The 17,787-nt window shown below is 34.1% G+C and overlaps 2 protein-coding genes and 7 non-coding genes across 10 annotated transcripts; all 9 read right to left on the minus strand.

Annotated features, from left to right (window-relative positions):
* Positions 1-2: 2 nt before the first annotated feature.
* On the minus strand, positions 3-8,859 carry Marf1 (meiosis regulator and mRNA stability factor 1-like protein). Of its 2 annotated transcripts, XM_073966625.1 has the most exons (12): positions 8,292-8,429; positions 8,093-8,165; positions 7,777-8,027; positions 6,848-7,113; positions 6,660-6,791; positions 5,229-6,597; positions 4,793-4,926; positions 4,483-4,731; positions 4,167-4,428; positions 3,242-4,101; positions 3,109-3,177; positions 3-721 (listed from the first exon to the last, which is right to left on the minus strand). In XM_073966625.1, the coding sequence occupies exons 2-12, from the start codon at positions 8,110-8,112 to the stop codon at positions 590-592; spliced, it is 3,744 nt and encodes a 1,247-aa protein (XP_073822726.1). In that variant the 5' UTR covers positions 8,113-8,165; positions 8,292-8,429; the 3' UTR covers positions 3-589. The 2 variants fall into 2 exon arrangements, with proteins under 2 accessions (XP_073822726.1, XP_073822725.1); XM_073966624.1 differs by having other exon boundaries at positions 6,848-8,027; positions 8,292-8,859.
* A 2,429-nt stretch (positions 8,860-11,288) lies between these two features.
* Positions 11,289-14,426, minus strand: RpS5a (ribosomal protein S5a). The gene is made up of 5 exons (XM_073966634.1): positions 14,324-14,426; positions 13,173-13,572; positions 12,824-12,940; positions 12,463-12,561; positions 11,289-11,458 (listed from the first exon to the last, which is right to left on the minus strand). The coding sequence occupies exons 2-5, from the start codon at positions 13,569-13,571 to the stop codon at positions 11,390-11,392; spliced, it is 684 nt and encodes a 227-aa protein (XP_073822735.1). The 5' UTR covers position 13,572; positions 14,324-14,426; the 3' UTR covers positions 11,289-11,389.
* LOC141396019 (small nucleolar RNA psi28S-1192) lies at positions 11,532-11,676 on the minus strand. Its single transcript, XR_012411115.1, has one exon. It is a non-coding gene; the product is annotated as a small nucleolar RNA psi28S-1192 (small nucleolar RNA).
* LOC141396018 (small nucleolar RNA psi28S-1192) lies at positions 11,719-11,862 on the minus strand. Its single transcript, XR_012411114.1, has one exon. It is a non-coding gene; the product is annotated as a small nucleolar RNA psi28S-1192 (small nucleolar RNA).
* On the minus strand, positions 11,885-12,029 carry LOC141396017 (small nucleolar RNA psi28S-1192). Its single transcript, XR_012411113.1, has one exon. It is a non-coding gene; the product is annotated as a small nucleolar RNA psi28S-1192 (small nucleolar RNA).
* Positions 12,074-12,216, minus strand: LOC141396016 (small nucleolar RNA psi28S-1192). Its single transcript, XR_012411112.1, has one exon. It is a non-coding gene; the product is annotated as a small nucleolar RNA psi28S-1192 (small nucleolar RNA).
* Positions 12,260-12,404, minus strand: LOC141396015 (small nucleolar RNA psi28S-1192). Its single transcript, XR_012411111.1, has one exon. It is a non-coding gene; the product is annotated as a small nucleolar RNA psi28S-1192 (small nucleolar RNA).
* Positions 13,639-13,793, minus strand: LOC141396012 (small nucleolar RNA psi18S-1854). Its single transcript, XR_012411108.1, has one exon. It is a non-coding gene; the product is annotated as a small nucleolar RNA psi18S-1854 (small nucleolar RNA).
* On the minus strand, positions 13,894-14,049 carry LOC141396013 (small nucleolar RNA psi18S-1854). The gene has a single exon (XR_012411109.1). It is a non-coding gene; the product is annotated as a small nucleolar RNA psi18S-1854 (small nucleolar RNA).
* Positions 14,427-17,787: the final 3,361 nt, after the last annotated feature.

The following is a 17,787-nucleotide window of genomic DNA, read 5'->3' on the forward strand; positions in this document are numbered from 1 at the left end:
AATTGAATCGTTTAGTTAGTTAACATGTTTTATTTAAGGCATGCATGCATATACATATTTTTTAAGGAATTTTAACAAAATTTTCTTAATACATATTAGCAAAATTAAAATATAACAGCATAATTTTCATAATTGAATTACAGCAAAATTGTTTACAAAATTAAAAAATGACAATATTATTGAATTTATTGTGTGTTGAATTAACAATGATATTTGATAAATATATGCTACAATTATTACATTACAAGTGTTTTTTTTTAAGTTAATTGGCTAATGTTTTTCTAGTGACATTACATAAGGAAATTGAATAGGTGTTTTAGTTTTTCTTTTGTTTTATATTTAACAAAATTATTTCTCAGGTTTTAATTCCTTTTCGTTTTTAATTAATGGGCTGCCACAAAAACATTTTTACAAATACAATGGCATTATTCCTTACAATTTATAAATGTATTATTATGATATATTGTAAATAAAAAAAAATAGTATTTATGTTAAATGATGCGTGAAGGAATTGGCACAATGATTATAGATTAACAACTAAGTTAAATTAAATATGTTTGTAGATAGATAATTTTAAATGTTAAATAAGTTAGGCAATTTTTCTATCATGAGAATCGAAGTTGAAAACTTGTTTCATGTTTTCAGTTTTCGATAGGCTATACGGTGATAACAACATAGGCAAAACGTTCAGCGCTTTAAGTTCCGGTAGACGTATATTAAGCTGTAAAACAGTTAGAAAGAGGTTATAATGGCACTAACTCCACATTTACATTAGACAATTTTACTTGTAGCAATTCTCGTTCACCGACAAAGTGATTATTGCTGCTCAAGTAAAATTGCCTTTAAAGTTAACACACACACTCAAAACAAAAGTAACTTTCTGACGATATTAAAACAAGTAAAAAAGTATCAGTCGGCTTTGCCGACCGAGATATACCCTCAGCTTGTGTATATTGAAACAATTTTTTCCCAAAATACGTCTGTATTTAGGGGGTTTTAAAAATTTTGGGCGTTTGAACCGACAAAAATATTGATTAGGATTAATGATCAAAAGTTTTGCGGAGGAGATACTAAAAGGAATGGATCGACATTGACCGTTATGGAAGTGGATCTCCAGGCACAACATATGGTGCAATAGGGGGTTTTTACACTCTTCGGGCTGTTTGCTCAAGAAGTATGGACTTGCCCCTAAAAAAACTTTTACCATCGTAATTGAGGCAGCGAAAGCAAGTTGATTCAACAAAAATCAAAGTGATTCGGTATTAGGTCTTAAAGTGAACTTATCAGAAATTTTTTGTGGGAGGTACCGGATGGAGTGAACAAATATAGTCCATATTTGAACCTGATCTATATCTGGTAGATATATTAGGATGTGTAAAGTATAGACCAATTCGGCCACTCCCTTCAAGAGTTACCGTACGAACAATTTTTCCGAACATTTTTAAACTTTTGTGGGGGAGGTACCTGCAGGAGTGGACCGATCTGGCTTTTCTTCAAACTTAAAGTATGTTTGGACAAAATATTACTAACGCCATATTTTGGACCGAATCGGCAGATCCGTTCGAGAGTTATCTTGCGCTCCAACCACCTCACACGGTGTCATAGGGGTTTTTTGCAACTTTCATGCTATTTTCTCAGGAAGTATGGACTTGCCCCTGATGAAACATGTACCGTCGTATGGAGGGCAGTGAATACAAGTTGCTAAAACAAAAATCAAAGCGATTCAAGAGATGACCCTAAACTGAACTTTTCCGAAATTTTGTAAGGGAGGTACCCGAAAGAGTGGACCGATTGAGTCCATATTGAAACCTTATCTAAACCTGGTACACACTTTACGATGTCCATAGTATGAACCAAATCGGTGACTCCCTTCAAGAGTTATCGTGCGCACAAACTTTCCGAACATTTTCGAACTTTTGTGGGGGACGTACCGGAAGGAGTGGACCGATGTAGCTCATCTTCGAACTTAAACTAAGTTTGGGCAAAATATTACGAAAGCCAAAATTTGAACCGAATCGGTTCATCCGTTCGAGAGTTATCGTGCGCTCCAGCCAGCAGGACAGACAGACAGACGGACGGACATGGCTAGATCGACTCCAAATTGTCTGAAACACATTTCGTCCAAACATACTTAGGGTCTAAAACCATTATTTCGATGAGGCACATTTTCATCGTATCAAAGTGTATATACCCTCCTTAGCCTAAAGGCTGATATAAATCTTTTAATTATACGAGAATAAACTGTCCTTGTGAGCAGTGTTTGCAATTCATGTTGAAATAAGTATTTTTGCTTTTCAGAATGTTCTGAAGAATTCTTGAGTACATCATATAGAAGAGTTTTACAAAGCGAAACTTGACCAGAATTCCAGATAATATGTACAATTTTCTATATGTTATAGATTTTGATGCGCTAAGTTCGATTATTTCATGGCAAAAGACTACAAAGCAAAATTCTTATTAGTTTCTGAGATAAAGCACCTATCAGTGCAAAAAAGGATCGTTTTAGTCCGGATTTGACGAGGCCATAAAATCTAAACTCGATCTGACAACACTAAATCCAAATACGGTTTTGTAGTCTCTATGAGAAAATGTCTAGTAGTAGTAGTGGAACAGTGTAATGGAATAAGGCATATTTAATTTTTCCTCTTTCAAAGCAATTTGTAAGAAATGCCAAATGTCTATCGTCGAGTGGAAAGGATTTTTACCAAATGTTCAATTCCAGCCAATTCGATTCGAAGGTCTTATTCAATCAATGCCTATCACATCAGCTTATTCTTCGAAAACAACAGAAGGTTTTCAAACTATCTCAAATTGGACTATACCGTTCGTTATATGTGTAGGCATTCATAACTTAAATACTCAGTTAAACAAAACACTTATGTGAGAGCTAAAACGATATTTGTACCTTTTCAAAAAAAAGTCCCAGTTCTAATTTTACGTTTCACTGAACCTGATTTATTCTAATTCTAATTTTAATATGTATTGTCAACTCTGTACTAAAACCGTTAGAATGGTAATCGTATTTCTATTTTAACAAAATTCATTAATTTTAAGATGGAGGTTATTCAGATCTAAATCATCAAAATTGCTGAAGGACATATAACTTACCAAATCATCTTTAGGTTTTTCACTGCTATTATTATTTGTCCAAATTGGATCAATCCAAAATGGCATGGTCTAAAACAAGAAGAAAAGAGAAGCAATAAGACAGTTATATAGACATCTCCGATTTTAAATTTACCTCTGATGGGGGGGTATCTGGTTTTGGCGGCTCATACAAAATGGGGCACATTTGTATATTATTCACCAACTCATATAGACCAGCGGAGGCTTCACCTGTTACTGTTGGCCCAATGGAATTGTGATTGGGCATAGTCTGTGTTGGTTGTGGTGGCGGCATTATGAGTGGTGTTAAAACAGCACCACTTAAATTTGTATTATTTAAAAGCGGTTGCTGTTGCGGCGGTGGATAGTAATTATTTCCATGTCGACGATCCCACAGCTTCGATGTTGGATATACCGGGGCATTTAAATGCATTGAATTTGCCATATGTAAAGGTGGCGGTGGTTGTGGCAGACAACCCATGGGATTAACTAAACTGTTCATACTTGCATTGAGGTCACAATATGAAGATCCAGATGTATTGGATGAGGTATTGAATGAATTGTTAAACATAAACGATGAATTGAAGGAGTTTTCCTTGTTACTCGATGCATTGGAAACCGAAGTATTCATAATATGAGAATTTTGGGAAGCAGTGGAATAAATTGAAGAACTGTTGCTAATATTATTAAATGAATTTCCTCCACTGGAATAGGTTTTTGGGCAATAAGAGGATGATGTTGTAGTCACCCTTGAAGTTTGCTGATAATATGATGAGGAATTGTGGGATCGGTAGTTGTTAGATGAATTGTAATTACTATCTGTTGACATGGCCCGGGTTTTAGCTGGTGGTTCTTGATTGGAGTTGTTTGTATTGCTACGACTGTTGTGATCGCCCAGTGGTGGTCGTGTGGTTGGACGTAAAGTCTTCTGTTTACTGAAGGGTAATTTCAATGAACCGAAGAGGTGCTTGTGATTGGAATACGATGTTAAACGCACTAAAACAGGTACAAAATAAAATTTAATTACACATCATCAAACCACAAGAATTAACTTCTCTTACATTCAGTGTTACCAACTAAACCAACTTCCGAACGTTCAAGTGTAACACCCAAATTTATATAAAATATATCCGAATGTGTTGAGATAACGGTATATAAATTAGGATAACCAAACTCAAATGTGGTACTTATTGTACAATCCATGGCATTTTTTATTTCCAACAACAACATTGGAGCACGCTGTTCCAGCAGACGTATTATGTTCATAAGGAAGTGCATTAATCCAGATATTCTAACAAATGTATTGTCATTTTCAATTACAATCTGGGAAAGAGAAATTAATAACTATTCTAATATTATGTGCTAACATTAATTTACCTCAATAGCATGTTTCATAGCCTTGACCGTAGTTTCAGTTATTGTTTCCTTATTCTTTTCATTGAAATTCTTCACAAAATCACTCAATGTTAGTAGATTCTTAAAGATTTCATGTTCCTTGGTTTCCTTTTGCTCAAACATTTCTGCTTCATGTGCCAATAGGTATTTACTAGCCCTGTAGCTCAATGTTCGAAAAGCTGTATCAGCTTTATGACATATAATCCACGTGGAGTCATCTTTTTCGAAAGTCTAGATGAGAATGTGAAATAGTTAGGATGTTTCGTTAGTTGTGAATGTGGATGTTACTTACCTCTACATATGGCAATAATTCCAAGGCCTGTTTAATTTCCTTTACACCCAAAGTTTGGGCTAGTATTTGATAGCCATACTTTTTCTTGTGAAGTTTAACAACATCCTCCCATTTCATGCATGTTTTACCAGAACCTACAATTGGGAAGAATATACTGACAAAGTGAAGTTAAAACTGCTTAAAATTCGGCCATGATGGTAGTGGCGGAGTACAATAAATAAAATAAATTATTTTCATATTTTGCTCGCAACACTTTATTCAATATAATGGCAACTTCGACGGGGCTATTCTGAATGAAAACTCCCCATGAGTTTTGTCTCTCTGCCGTTTCAACTTAACGGAGACAGTGAGATAACTCAGGGGGAGTTTTAATTCAGAATAACCCCCGATGATTTACAAATGGAACCGTTACCCTAATATACTCTAATTTACTTACCAGTTGTAGCTGCAATAAGTTCCTCACATTGTTCAGCAAATATTCTACGAGCCACCTTTGCAGTGAGATAAATTTTCTTATCTTCATCGTTGGTAAGCTCCATTTCCACTACTCCGTGTACAGCTTCCATAAGATCAGCCAACTTTTGAAATCCGTAATCACTTAAACGGCACTGATAACCAAAGTGATAATGATATGAACGAACAAATTTTTGAAATAAAATTGTATATTGTGGAGCATTGCTGAAAAGTTCCACAATTTCACCAGCAAAAATGCAAGTCTTCTCCAATTCATTACTTGTTTGTTTCCTCTTTGGTATGGATATCAAAATATCTTTACCATTTTGGACCGTAGATACCACCACAATATTTGAATTTACCAATCCATCCAAAATATCAACTATATCACAAACACCATAGTCGGTAACATCGAAGGTACGATTTTGTGTTTGGGCAAAAATGTTTGGTAATTGTGATAGCAAAACGGATTTATTACCATGGGCACGCAATACCCTTAGTAGATCTGATGTGAAACGTCGTATTTGAGTACGATGTGTTAGGGTAATTTGTCTATTTTCTCCATCTCCCATTATCTGCACCACCGATGAGAGTGCCTCGAAGAGCTCTATCAACTTGGTGTAACCATAGTCGGCAACACGACATTGCTTGCCGAAATGATTATGATATGCTGGTATGAAGCGATTAAATTTCATTGTGGCCTTGGGTGACATTTTCACGAGTTCAATTACTTCTCGGGAAATTTGATACAATGGGTCGGATATGGAATTTTTCGAATATAAATTCGATCTTTCGCCATTAGAATTTGATGTTGTTTGACCATTGCCGTCTTTGTTCAATTCAAGCCATCCTAGGATTTTTATACCAAAATTATTAACCGTTATTTGTATGCCTTGAACACAACACACCAAATGTTCCAAATTGACGCCATTATCATTTGGAGTGATTTGAATTTTCAATTGTCCTTCGATACAATGCACCAGTGAGGCGACGGGTATATCTCCAGTGTGATTTTTCAAGAGAGGATGTATAATTTGTTGTATTTCAGAGATGGTCATGAATACATTGGGGAGAGGTTCAATTTCTTGTTCGGCCCATCCTTTGTGTTGCTCCCTCTTGAAGTGTATGGTACAATAGGGTACACTGTGCTGCAAACCCTCCATAAGGGGAGAACTTTCTAGGGAATTTACCAAATCTGGATGTAGACTGATGAACTTTTCCTCATTGTTATCTGAGTTTATAATGCAAATGTCTTGCATTTTATACAGATCCAAAACGCTAATAGATGTTTTAAAACGTGATTGGAATAATTCTCGGAACTTGTACATGGGCAAAGTATAGCAAGGAACATCCTGAAAAAAAAAATTCAAAATAAGTGGAAAATGTTGAACATATTGATTGATTTTGATGTTACCTTTAGTAGACCAGCTACTTGACATCTCAGTGTATTGATTTCAGTCAACGAGGAATCCCTGGTGTAGGAGACTAACATACGTTTGTGGCCAATTTTCTTGCGATGCAAATTCGAGACAACCTGCTTGGCGAACTACAACACAAAAAGAATTATTATTTCATTCTAATACAACTCCTGGGCATACTTACATATAAATCAGGGACTGTAACCTTGGCATATGAACTACCTTCAAATGTCAGCGATACCACTGGAGTTATGGGTTTCAATTGATTCAATAGAAAGTTTCTTAAACTAACCTCATCCATGGAATAATCTAAATTGGTAATTTGCAAAGTAACTGTATCATTCGGATCACTAACAGTGGAAAATGTTTGACCCGAATTGTATGGTGTTGAAGCCATAACCGTATTACCAGATGAAGTAGTTCCACCACCACTGCCCGATGTGGTAACAACTGTAGCAAGAGAAATTGAATTCTTATTATCGCCATTGTTGTTTGGTACTGTTGTAGTCACAGTCGTTGATGGTGTCAAGGAAGACGATACAGCATGGGCATAGGTGAATTCCTGCCCACCAGGATTACACATTGTCGATGTCATTGAATGTGGATGTAATGATGTTTGTTGTTGTACAGATACCGCACTCAGTGGTGTAGCAGAAGTGAAAGTCTGCATCATACCACCTGGATTGCATGTAGTCTGATATACTGGTGCAGCGAAATGGTGATAGCCGGAATTCGTAATAGCCGAAGCTGAAGTCAATGCCCCACCACAAGTGGTAATAGCTGTCGTTGAATGTAATGCATTGTGGTGGATAGTACTAGGAGTTGTGGAACGATTGTAGGGCATATAACGATTCCTTTGGTATCCACCATAGGTGTTGGCGTTGTTGTTGTGATTCGCATAATGTCCCTGACTCATGTTGGCATGTGAGTGATGAGAGTTTGTGTCATTCGAGGGAACATGAGTGGTCATCATTGTACCACCACTACCTCCATGCATATAACTGCCAGCAGTTGTATATTTGGTCATTAGGGATGATGGTAGTACCTTATTCGTGTAAATGTGTCCCGTTTGACTATTTCCACTGCCCACCCCACATACAATATTCTGCTTACCATTATTGCCTCCAACATTGTAATAACGACTTGTTGAACGGTTATTATTCATATCGACCACAGTCATGCCGCCGCCAGAATTAGATGAAGCCACCGTTGTATAATAAGCAGCCGTATTTGCCAGATAGTCATAATCGTTATTCATTTGAGTAGTCATAGCTGCCAAACTATTAATGTGCGGAGCAGGCGCCGGCGCCTGCATAACATTGTAGTTCATATACACTTTTGAGGATTCATCTGGATGTAGGTTGCTATTCCAAAAGAAAATGTTCGTTTTATTCTTAAGCTGTTTTTTGTTTTATTTCAATTGACAAACCTGTAATAACGTTCTGCCATTGTTTATAAAATTCCAAAAAATTTCATCAAAAATACTTTTTGATAATAGAAACCTAAAGCAAAAGGGATGAGTTAAGTAAGTTTTTCTAAGGTAAGGTTAACGTCATCTTAATCCGCCAATTTTGTATCGCATGACAAGCTTGGCTTTTAGGGTAACTGTAAAATATTTGCAAACTCACGCTTTTTGGGGGGTGACGATGCGAATAGTTCACAAAGCGAAAGGCGCCAAAATAAAAAGAGCGCTTTTTATGCTGTGCTCTACAATTTATGATTTTTGTCTAGAATATTGTTAATATTCCTTTCAGTTGTTGTTTTTGTTGTTGGTTTAAAGAAACAATCTCAGGGTCGTTTGTAAAAAGTCTATTATTTATTACAAAATAATCACTTGTTGTTGGTATTTATAAAATTTTATTTAATTTTCCTAATTCTTTATTTTTTTACTTCATTAAAATCGGCGTTAATGAATTTGATAAATTAAAAAAGACTATATAAATGTTCTTAACAATTTAATTCGTAAAGTGGGATTTTAAAATACGTTGATTGATTTAATTTCAAATAAATTAATATTTTTAAATATCACTTAGTTAATTATTTAGATTTTTAAGACACGGCACTAGACATTTAGGTATGATGTAATTAATTTTATTGCAATTTTTTTCGGTTTTGACACTTCCCAAGCCCTTGCAGTACTGACAATGTGGTGGCTCCTTACTATCAGTGAGAAGTTATTACTTTTCATTTCGAACTGAACGAATGAGAAATTAAGAGATTATCAATAAGTAGTGTTCCGTTATATTTGTAAATTGCTCTTAATTTGGGCATTGTTTCAAATGAAGTTCCTTCCTGGCGGTTATCGCCACATGGTGAATGGAAATAATAGTTAAAAGCTTTTTGTTTCTCCGACCGAATTTTGTTGTGTTTTTGAAAATTTCAAATTCAAATGATATATTCTGAATTTGAAATTCAAATGATATATTCTGAATTTGAAAGGGAATATCTGAATTTCAAATGGAATATCGGTAGTGGGATTCTTGGTCTTGGTTGCTAACTTACCGACAAATTTCGTTTATTACCTAAATTATAAGCATTTTAATATTACAGATTTTTGTCGATAACAAAAAAGGCGTTAGAGAATCCCAATACTGAATTACAAATAAAATATCTGAATGGCTGACTTCCGTATCGTCAGATTCTTTGTAATTTTTGAACTTCGTCAAAATATATCAGTTGCACACTTATGCATTGTTCGTCGGAAATGCAAATAAATGCATCAGAATTCGCTATGGCTTACAACCTTCGTTAACACCTAAGAAAAGTGGGCCAAGGAGTGTTCTAGCTCTTAAATTCAAAAAAAAAATGCATCAGAAATAAAAATGATACATGTTTGCTTTTTACCTGCGTTAAAAATGCGCAATTATGACGTTTTGAAATATATACATTCGCATTTGTTAAATATTACAGCGTTATGATAAACAATAATTCAGTCATTTGCCAAGCATCTGAAGATACAGAAGTCAGTTAATTTCAAATAGAATTTCTGAATTACAAATAAAATTTCAAATGAAAATTCTAAATTACAAATGAAATATCTGAATTACAAACGGAATTTCTGAATTACAGCTGCTATTTTCCGAGTTACAGTTGAAAATTGTGTAGACCACGTAAAAAAGCAGTAAGTGGAAAAAAAAATATTGATGTCCGGATTATCGAGAAGAAAAATCTCTCGGAATACCGCGTTGTCCGGATCATCAATACTACTGTATATTCTTATTATTCTTTCAGATCCATAAAATACAAAATTTAGTATACATATCTGCATATCGCTCATTTACTCAAAGAGTGTCACATATCAAAAATTCAAGTTTCGATAAAAAACGCTTTTTAGGTTGCGAATTGATATTTGACTTCCGAACATAGAAATATTACACAAAACATAAAATAACTACTTGGACCATCTTTTTTAACGAGCTAGCCCGATATTAGAGCTAATTTTTTTTGATCAAGTATGATTTGTAGTGTTTCATAAATTCAGAACACTTTTTTGTTGATTTAGCTCGTTGAATTTTAGAGATATCAACATGAAAATTTCACACAAGGTAAATTAGAAGTCGTAGAGAAAATAGAAATTTCTAACTTAAAAATCGATTTTTTGATTTATGCCTCTCTTTGAGTAACTGAGCGATATGTACATGCATATAGTTTTTTTTTTCAAAATAGTCTGGCTTAATCCCTTTGTTGTTGTTTTAATATTTTAAAACAAGTAATTTATTAGTGGGAATAGTTTGACAAACCAAACCTTTTCCACTGTTATGTGTCGTTCAATTTCAACGAAGGCAACATAAAATGTTGTTGGTAGCTTGTCACAGCCATAACTAACAAATACAAACCGTGCCAGATAATTGAAAAATAACTTCGGTGGAGAATATCCACAAACAAGAAACAAGAGAACTGATGAGATCCTGTGGATAGTAACTAGTCTTCCCTGCCTTACCTTGGAGAACAATGTTAAAATGTTGCCCACTAATAAATTAGTTGTTTTAACGTATTAAAACAACAACAATGGGAATTAGCCAGACTATTTTGAAAAAAAAAAAAAAAACTGTATCAGCTATCCCACCCAATAAATAAGAATAGTTATAACAAATTGTCTCCAAAAAATTATTTATTCTCTTTGGATAATCTTATAAAATCGCAATATAAAATTTTGAACATATTGTTAAAATAATTAATTTTTGGTATTTTTGCAACACACACGTAAGTATTATTGAAATGAGGAGAAATCACCCTGTAAAGCAAGTTAGACAATCTATAAATTCCACTGCATACTTTTAGGATGTTATTTTTAATGATTTCGCTAAGAGAATTAAGCTAAAAATTGCCTTATTTAAGTTCCTAAAAGTATGTTATAAAAAGCAAGATTATTCTTAAATTGCTACAGGGTGACACAGTTAAAACTCATCCTTTTCTCAAATTCTGATTGCCTGATACACACACGTTACAATTTTTGCCGAAAGTCAAACAGCAAAAAGGAACGAACACCCAACAAACAAACACCACCCCTTATTTCTTTTACACGTGAAGGCAGAGAACATAAATAACCACAAAGTTTAACAAATCCTCCACATTCACTATTATTTGCATTAAATAAAACAATCAAAATATAAAAAATAGTAAAATAACTTTTTAAATGTTTTGTTTTTTATTTTATCATTCATTTACTTAAAAAAGTGTATACATATATACAATAAACTGTATATAATAGTGAAGCATGAAGCGTTTATCGGTTGGACTTGGCGACACGTTCCAATTCATCCTTCTTCTTGATAGCATAAGAGTTGGAAGAACCCTGTAAATAGAAATTAAACAACGAATTAGGCATAGGAAACAATAAATTCAATGTAGAGTAAACAATTTAAGAACTTTATAGTTCTACGTTTCTCGAGCACACTAAAATGTTCAATTACTTCAGGTGCTAGGATAATAGAACCAATAATTGATATAGTCCACAAGCGAGGCCGTGTTAATCGGTTTTATGACATAACATGGCATTAGAGAGGACATACCTAAAATACCAACAATTTATTGAAATTAGAAGAGAAATTTTTTGCTTGTAGTTTTACGTTTCTCGAGCTATATAAAATGTTAATTACTTCAAAAGCTAGGATAATAAAACTAATGATTTCTATCGTCCACAAGCGAGGCCGTGTCAATCGGTTATATGACATAACATGGCATTAGAGAGGACATTCTTAAAACCAATTCTTTCTTGTTTATTTATAGATCTACGTTTCTCGAGCACACTAAATTGTTTAATTACTTCAGGTGCTAGGATAATAGAACCAATAATTGATATTGTCCACAAGCGAGGCCTTGTTAATCGGCTATGAGACATAACATGGCATTAGAGAGGACATACAAATATTCATCATTCATTTGTTTGTAAACCGAAGAGACAAATTATGCTTGTAGTTTTACGTTTCTCGAGCTATATAAAATGATAATTACTTCAAAAGCTAGGATAATAAAACTATTGATTAATATTGTCCACAAGCGAGGCTTTGCTAATCGATTAAAGACATAACAAAGCATTAGAGAGGACATGGAACGGACCAAATTTTAAGTTTTGAAAGATAATAGTTTACATTTGGTTTGTGGTTTTACATTTCTCGAGCCTAATGAAATGCAAAATTACTTCAGAGGCTAGGATAATAAAACTTATAGATTGATATTGTCCACAAGCGAGGCTTTGCTAATCGATTGAAGACATAACAAAGCATTAGAGAGGACATATACATATAATTATCAAGTAGTGTGAAATTAGAGAAAATATAATAGATTGTGCTTATTTACCTTAGCAGCGTTGATAAGTTCATCAGCCAAACATTCGGCAATGGTCTTAATGTTTCTGAAGGCAGCTTCACGGGCACCAGTGCACAAAAGCCAGATAGCCTGTAAAAGTTAAACAAACATTATTTGGTATCTGTCGGACATCAAAATGGATTGATGATTTTTTTCTTCTTTTTCAGATGTATCTCTGTTTCATACATTATGAGCCTTGTAATGACTTCATAACGCTACGGACAAAAGACAATTTATTGGGTTAGTTTTATTTCTATAGCCTTGTGTTATAGTCTCTCAAGTCGGTTATAAACATTGAAAGATATTGTGCAAGGCATGTTTCAAATTTGATTACAACTTTCAAATTACATACTTGGTTGACACGACGGAGAGGAGACACATCGACGGCTTGACGACGGACGGTACCAGCACGACCGATACGGGTGGAATCTTCACGAGGGCCAGAGTTGATGATGGCGCTGACGAGGATCTAAATGTAGTAAAACAAATTATTGCTATGTGATGATCGCTTAATGGGGAATTTGTATAATGATGTTTTCACTTAACCAATTGCCATGTTTTATTATTTTAACATGTCATTATGGTTAAATGCATATTTTATCTATGTCCTATTCTACCCGCTATAAGATGGTTTTTAGATTTCTTCACAGCAGTTTAGCATAGGACATCTCACAAATGTGTGTGTGTGTTTGTATTCTTACCTGCAATGGATTTTCACCAGTCAACAAGTGGATGATTTCGAAGGAGTGCTTGACAATACGGCAGGCCAAAAGCTTCTTACCGTTGTTGCGACCCTTCATCATCAAGGAGCAGGTCAAACGTTCAACAATGGGGCATTGAGCCTTGCGGAAACGCTTGGCGGCATAACGACCAGCAGAGTGGGGCAAATAGCGAGCGAATTTCTCCTTAACGGAAATGTAATCTTGCAAGGAGATATCGTTGACGGTCACATCATCGCAAGACCAACGGCCGAACAATTTGATTTCGGGCAATTCAGTGGTGGAGACAACGTTGGTTTCCAACAAGGTCTCAGCACCCTCAGTTTCAATTGGAGGTTGTTCCTCGAAAGTTTCGGTAACGTTCTCAGCAACTTCAGCCATTCTGCAATGGAAGAATACAGCCATTAATATTCAGTATTTAGGGTAGTAACAAAATTATCGATAAAAAACTTTAAAAATGTTGATTTTCACTTTATTAAGGTTTATATCTTTGAGCCAATATCCTTAAGAGGAATAGTTAATCATGGTGTTTACTATGGTCCAATTGAATACCAAAAAGTCTACAACAACAACAAAATGGTTTTAGTTTTGGACGACACGATACTGATATTTGTATTGGGCGTGTAAACATTATCACACATTCGTCATCACGCTTCGATAGATATGTATATTTCAGTTCATATATTTTATTGTACTTATACATGTAAATAAATTGTTGATTTTCACTTTATTAAGGTTTATATCTTTGAACCGATATCCTTAAGAGGAATAGTCAACCATGGAGTTTACTGTAGTCCAATTGAATACCAAAGAATTCACTATGAAAAACTCAATGGTTTTAGTTATGGACGTATTATTTTTAAGAAAATTCAACAGAAATTTAATTTTATACATGACACGTGTGGCGGCTCCGTTTGCAAGCCATCCCCAATCAGCCAGATTCATTTACACATTTTTTATATCCACATTCATAACCTCAACACAACACACTGCCATTAGGTTTTTTCATTTTCCACCATTATTTATAAGATATGAGATCTTAAATTAATAACTTTCACACCAGGCAGCTTTGCTTGCTATTTATTCATAGTTTTGTAATGTTTTTTGTTCAATAATTCAATAAATAATCTTACTTTTTCACTAAGAAAAATTATCCCCGATGCAAACAGCAGTGGCGTTCGCCAGAAAAAGAACATGTTGTTGCAGTGCTGCCAAATTTTTGAACGCAGTTTCCGGCTGTCATTTCATTTGGAGAGATAATTGGAGAAAAAACGTGTGAAACTGTAGAAAAGTGGCAATAACGTTGTGTTTTTGGAGTTGCCATACTGTAAAACTAAGTTAATGATTCATTTACACGATTAAATGAAAAATGACATAGAAATTGCACACATTTTTTGTAAAATGGAGAAAAATGCTTTACGAGCATTGCACTAACTTATGGCCCCGGCACATACTGTCGCATGTGCGTCGGGCCAAGCGTTAAAAACAACAACCGCATGAAAATAATAGCTGTGTTCCAGAACTAAAAAGTTTTTACAATTTTTACGACTTTTACTCGAAAAAGCGTTCCCGTACACAAAAAAGTTGTAAAATGTTCACTTCTCTTTAAACAAAAATGGCGCTGAATGACGCTCTCTTTAAAAACTTTTTACACGACAAATTTGGGCGAGTAAAAAAATAGTAACATGGTTGCCGGCGTCTGATTGGCTGATACGCCGACTTTGACATTTGTTCCAGTTTTTTTTGACGTATTTTCCATTTTTCCGTTCCCGAACTATTTCAGAAAACGTTTGTGTAAGAACAAATTTTTTGCAGTTCTCTCTTTTACGAGTTTTACCATTAAAAAGTACGGGAACGAAGCTAATGTCAAATGTCAAATGATGCCAAGTTCGTTCTTGAAGTTTGCATGTGGTTGTTGTAACTCGACGATCAACGGACCGTATGTGCCGGGGCCCCTACTGAATTTCCTCCATTTGCAACAAACCCAAGCAATATAATAAATGTTACAGCTTACAAAATTAACATATGACTATAATACAATATTAACATATACATAACTACAACCTAAGCCCGTTTATATATAACTGGATTTTATTATCCACTGGGTTTATTCGTAGAAAGCATAGTATAATTAAAAAGCTAAAGCTTTCTGTCAGTTTAAATTTTTGCTTTCTTTTAAAAAGAATAGAATTCAATGATTTATAAAATTGTTTTTAAAACATTTGTATGGAAGAAATTTTTAGTTTTGCATTGGATTGATATTGCATTTAATGATATCCAAAATTCAATTAGGTGGAGAAACCTTGCCACTTCATTCATTTTCGCGTTTTTTATAAAATGCTCAAAAATGTGTTGTAAATAAATACAATTGTTGCTTTTAGGTCTGTTCTGCTTAGTTTACATTTATGAAATCCACTCGACTTCAACTGTCAATTCTATTGCTTAAACGTCAAATGAAATCCAATGGATTTCAGATGAGATTTCATTTGACGTATATCCAAGGGAATTGACAGTTGAAATCCACTCGATGTCGTAAATGTACTATTCTATAACTTTGCAAGTAAAAGTACTTGAAAGATCTTGCAAGTACATGCTAATACTTTCCATTTCCCTTTTACTGAACAAGTTTGTTATCGAACAACTTTTTGTAAATGCTTTTACAAATTTGTTCAAGCAAACCTTTTGTGTATAATAATTTTGACGTTTTTGGGAATTCAGAAAATATCAGGGTTCCATAATTTGTTTTCATCTAGATCAGTGATGGCCAAAACACACATTTGCAGATTATAACTTGCGCTAGTGTGAGTGGAAACGTAAACCGAACGAATGTGTTTACAGTGTACATACGTGTGTGTCATATGCCCGCGGGCATACGAAAATTGTTGTTGGTGGCCATCACTGATCTAGATCTACCTCTTTAGTCTTGTGCCAGACTATGAAAATTTTCATGAAAATGTTTTGAGCTTAGTCCGTGTTTAGACACACAAATTTCTCGGGAAAGTAAATTCAGTTTTTAGGCAATAGGAGTAGGAAAGAGTATTGAGGAGCTCTTTCCCCTTCGCTCTCTCCCAAAAAAACTTAATTTACTTTCCCGAGAAATTTGTGTGTCTAAACACAGACTTATGGGTAAGAAGGGAGAAAGGGAGCTCCTCCACCGCCGCTCTCTCCTAAAAGCTAATATCCCATTTAGATATGACTTCATTAGCCGGATTTAGCACATTATCAGGTTGTATTTGCTAAATCCAGCCAAAATCTACCAGATTTCCCATACAAAAATAAATCCTCCTATTGAGTGGATTTTTTTAATCTGGCATAAATCCTCGTATACAACTCTGTTTTTTGCAACATGTTGCTAGAAAATACGAAAATTTGCAAGCTGCCACTAGAAACAACGTAGATTCATCTGTGAATTGCTACACTAAAAATAATTTAAAACGTAAAAATTTGTAAACAAGGGGGAAAAATTTAATTTGTTTGGATGTACAAAGTTGATTTTAATCAACCAAGACTAATATTTATGATGTCTAAACGATAAAATAATTCGTTTATTTATTTTAGATGGGCAAACTGCGATAAATTAATTCTTTATTTGCTCTTTAGTTAGCATTAGTAGCATAATGTGCTAACATTTTCAGTATTAAACAATAAATTTGTAATTTGACGTATGTTTTTTGAGACGAATTCAATTAACAAAAAATTCTTTTGAAGTTTCAAATTCGATCAGATGGGCTGATGCATCTACCTTTGTAATTGTGCTATGAACAAAAATCAGCTGACTGCCATTTAAATCCTCCAAAATGTATATCTAAATTCAATGAGATTTGTACTGGATTTATTAAATCCAGTCGAGGATTTATGGCTAGTCTAAATGAGCTATAAAATATTTTCATGTGTTATTTTTATTGATGACAATTTCAATAACGAACTTGGCATCACTTACACATTTTTGCCTTGTTTTACTTCGTTCTTCCTCAGAAAATAAATATTTATTTTGTTACTCTTGTGCCAGACATTGAAAATAAAACATGACAATTTTTGAACTTTTAGGAGAGAGAGGAGGTGAAGGAGCTCCCTTTCTCCCTTATTACCCATAAACTCAAATCATTTTCATGCAAATTTTCATAATCTGGCACAAGACTTATATCAATTCAATTCGCCAAAAGTAACGGATGACTCGTAAAAAGTGCTGCCACTATTGATACTTTTTTGGAAGTGTAGAGATTTATTTCTACAAAACAGAATTGCATTGGATAATAAAAAATAATTAAAAAAATTAAGTTAGAGTGTTTCATTTATAAATGCACTAGTAACTAGAAAATAATTTTTCTTGATTGAATCTCTCAAATAAAATGCTTTCGTTCAATATTGTCACTATTTTTAATTTAAATGTAAGCTTTTTATTTGAGAGATTCCATCATGAAAAATTATTTTGTAGTTTCTAGTGCATTTATAAATGAAACACTGTAACATAATTTGTTTTAATTATATTTATTTTTAACATTTTAGTGATTAAATTTGTTGACCATCATAAACCTCATAACGAAATTACAGCCAATTTCGGCCGAAAATATAGATAAAAACTTTAAAATGCCTGAAA

This window comes from Musca autumnalis, unplaced genomic scaffold (genome assembly GCF_047663935.1).
Source record: "Musca autumnalis isolate F117 unplaced genomic scaffold, ASM4766393v1 scaffold_2, whole genome shotgun sequence".
Lineage (NCBI taxonomy): Eukaryota > Metazoa > Arthropoda > Insecta > Diptera > Muscidae > Musca > Musca autumnalis.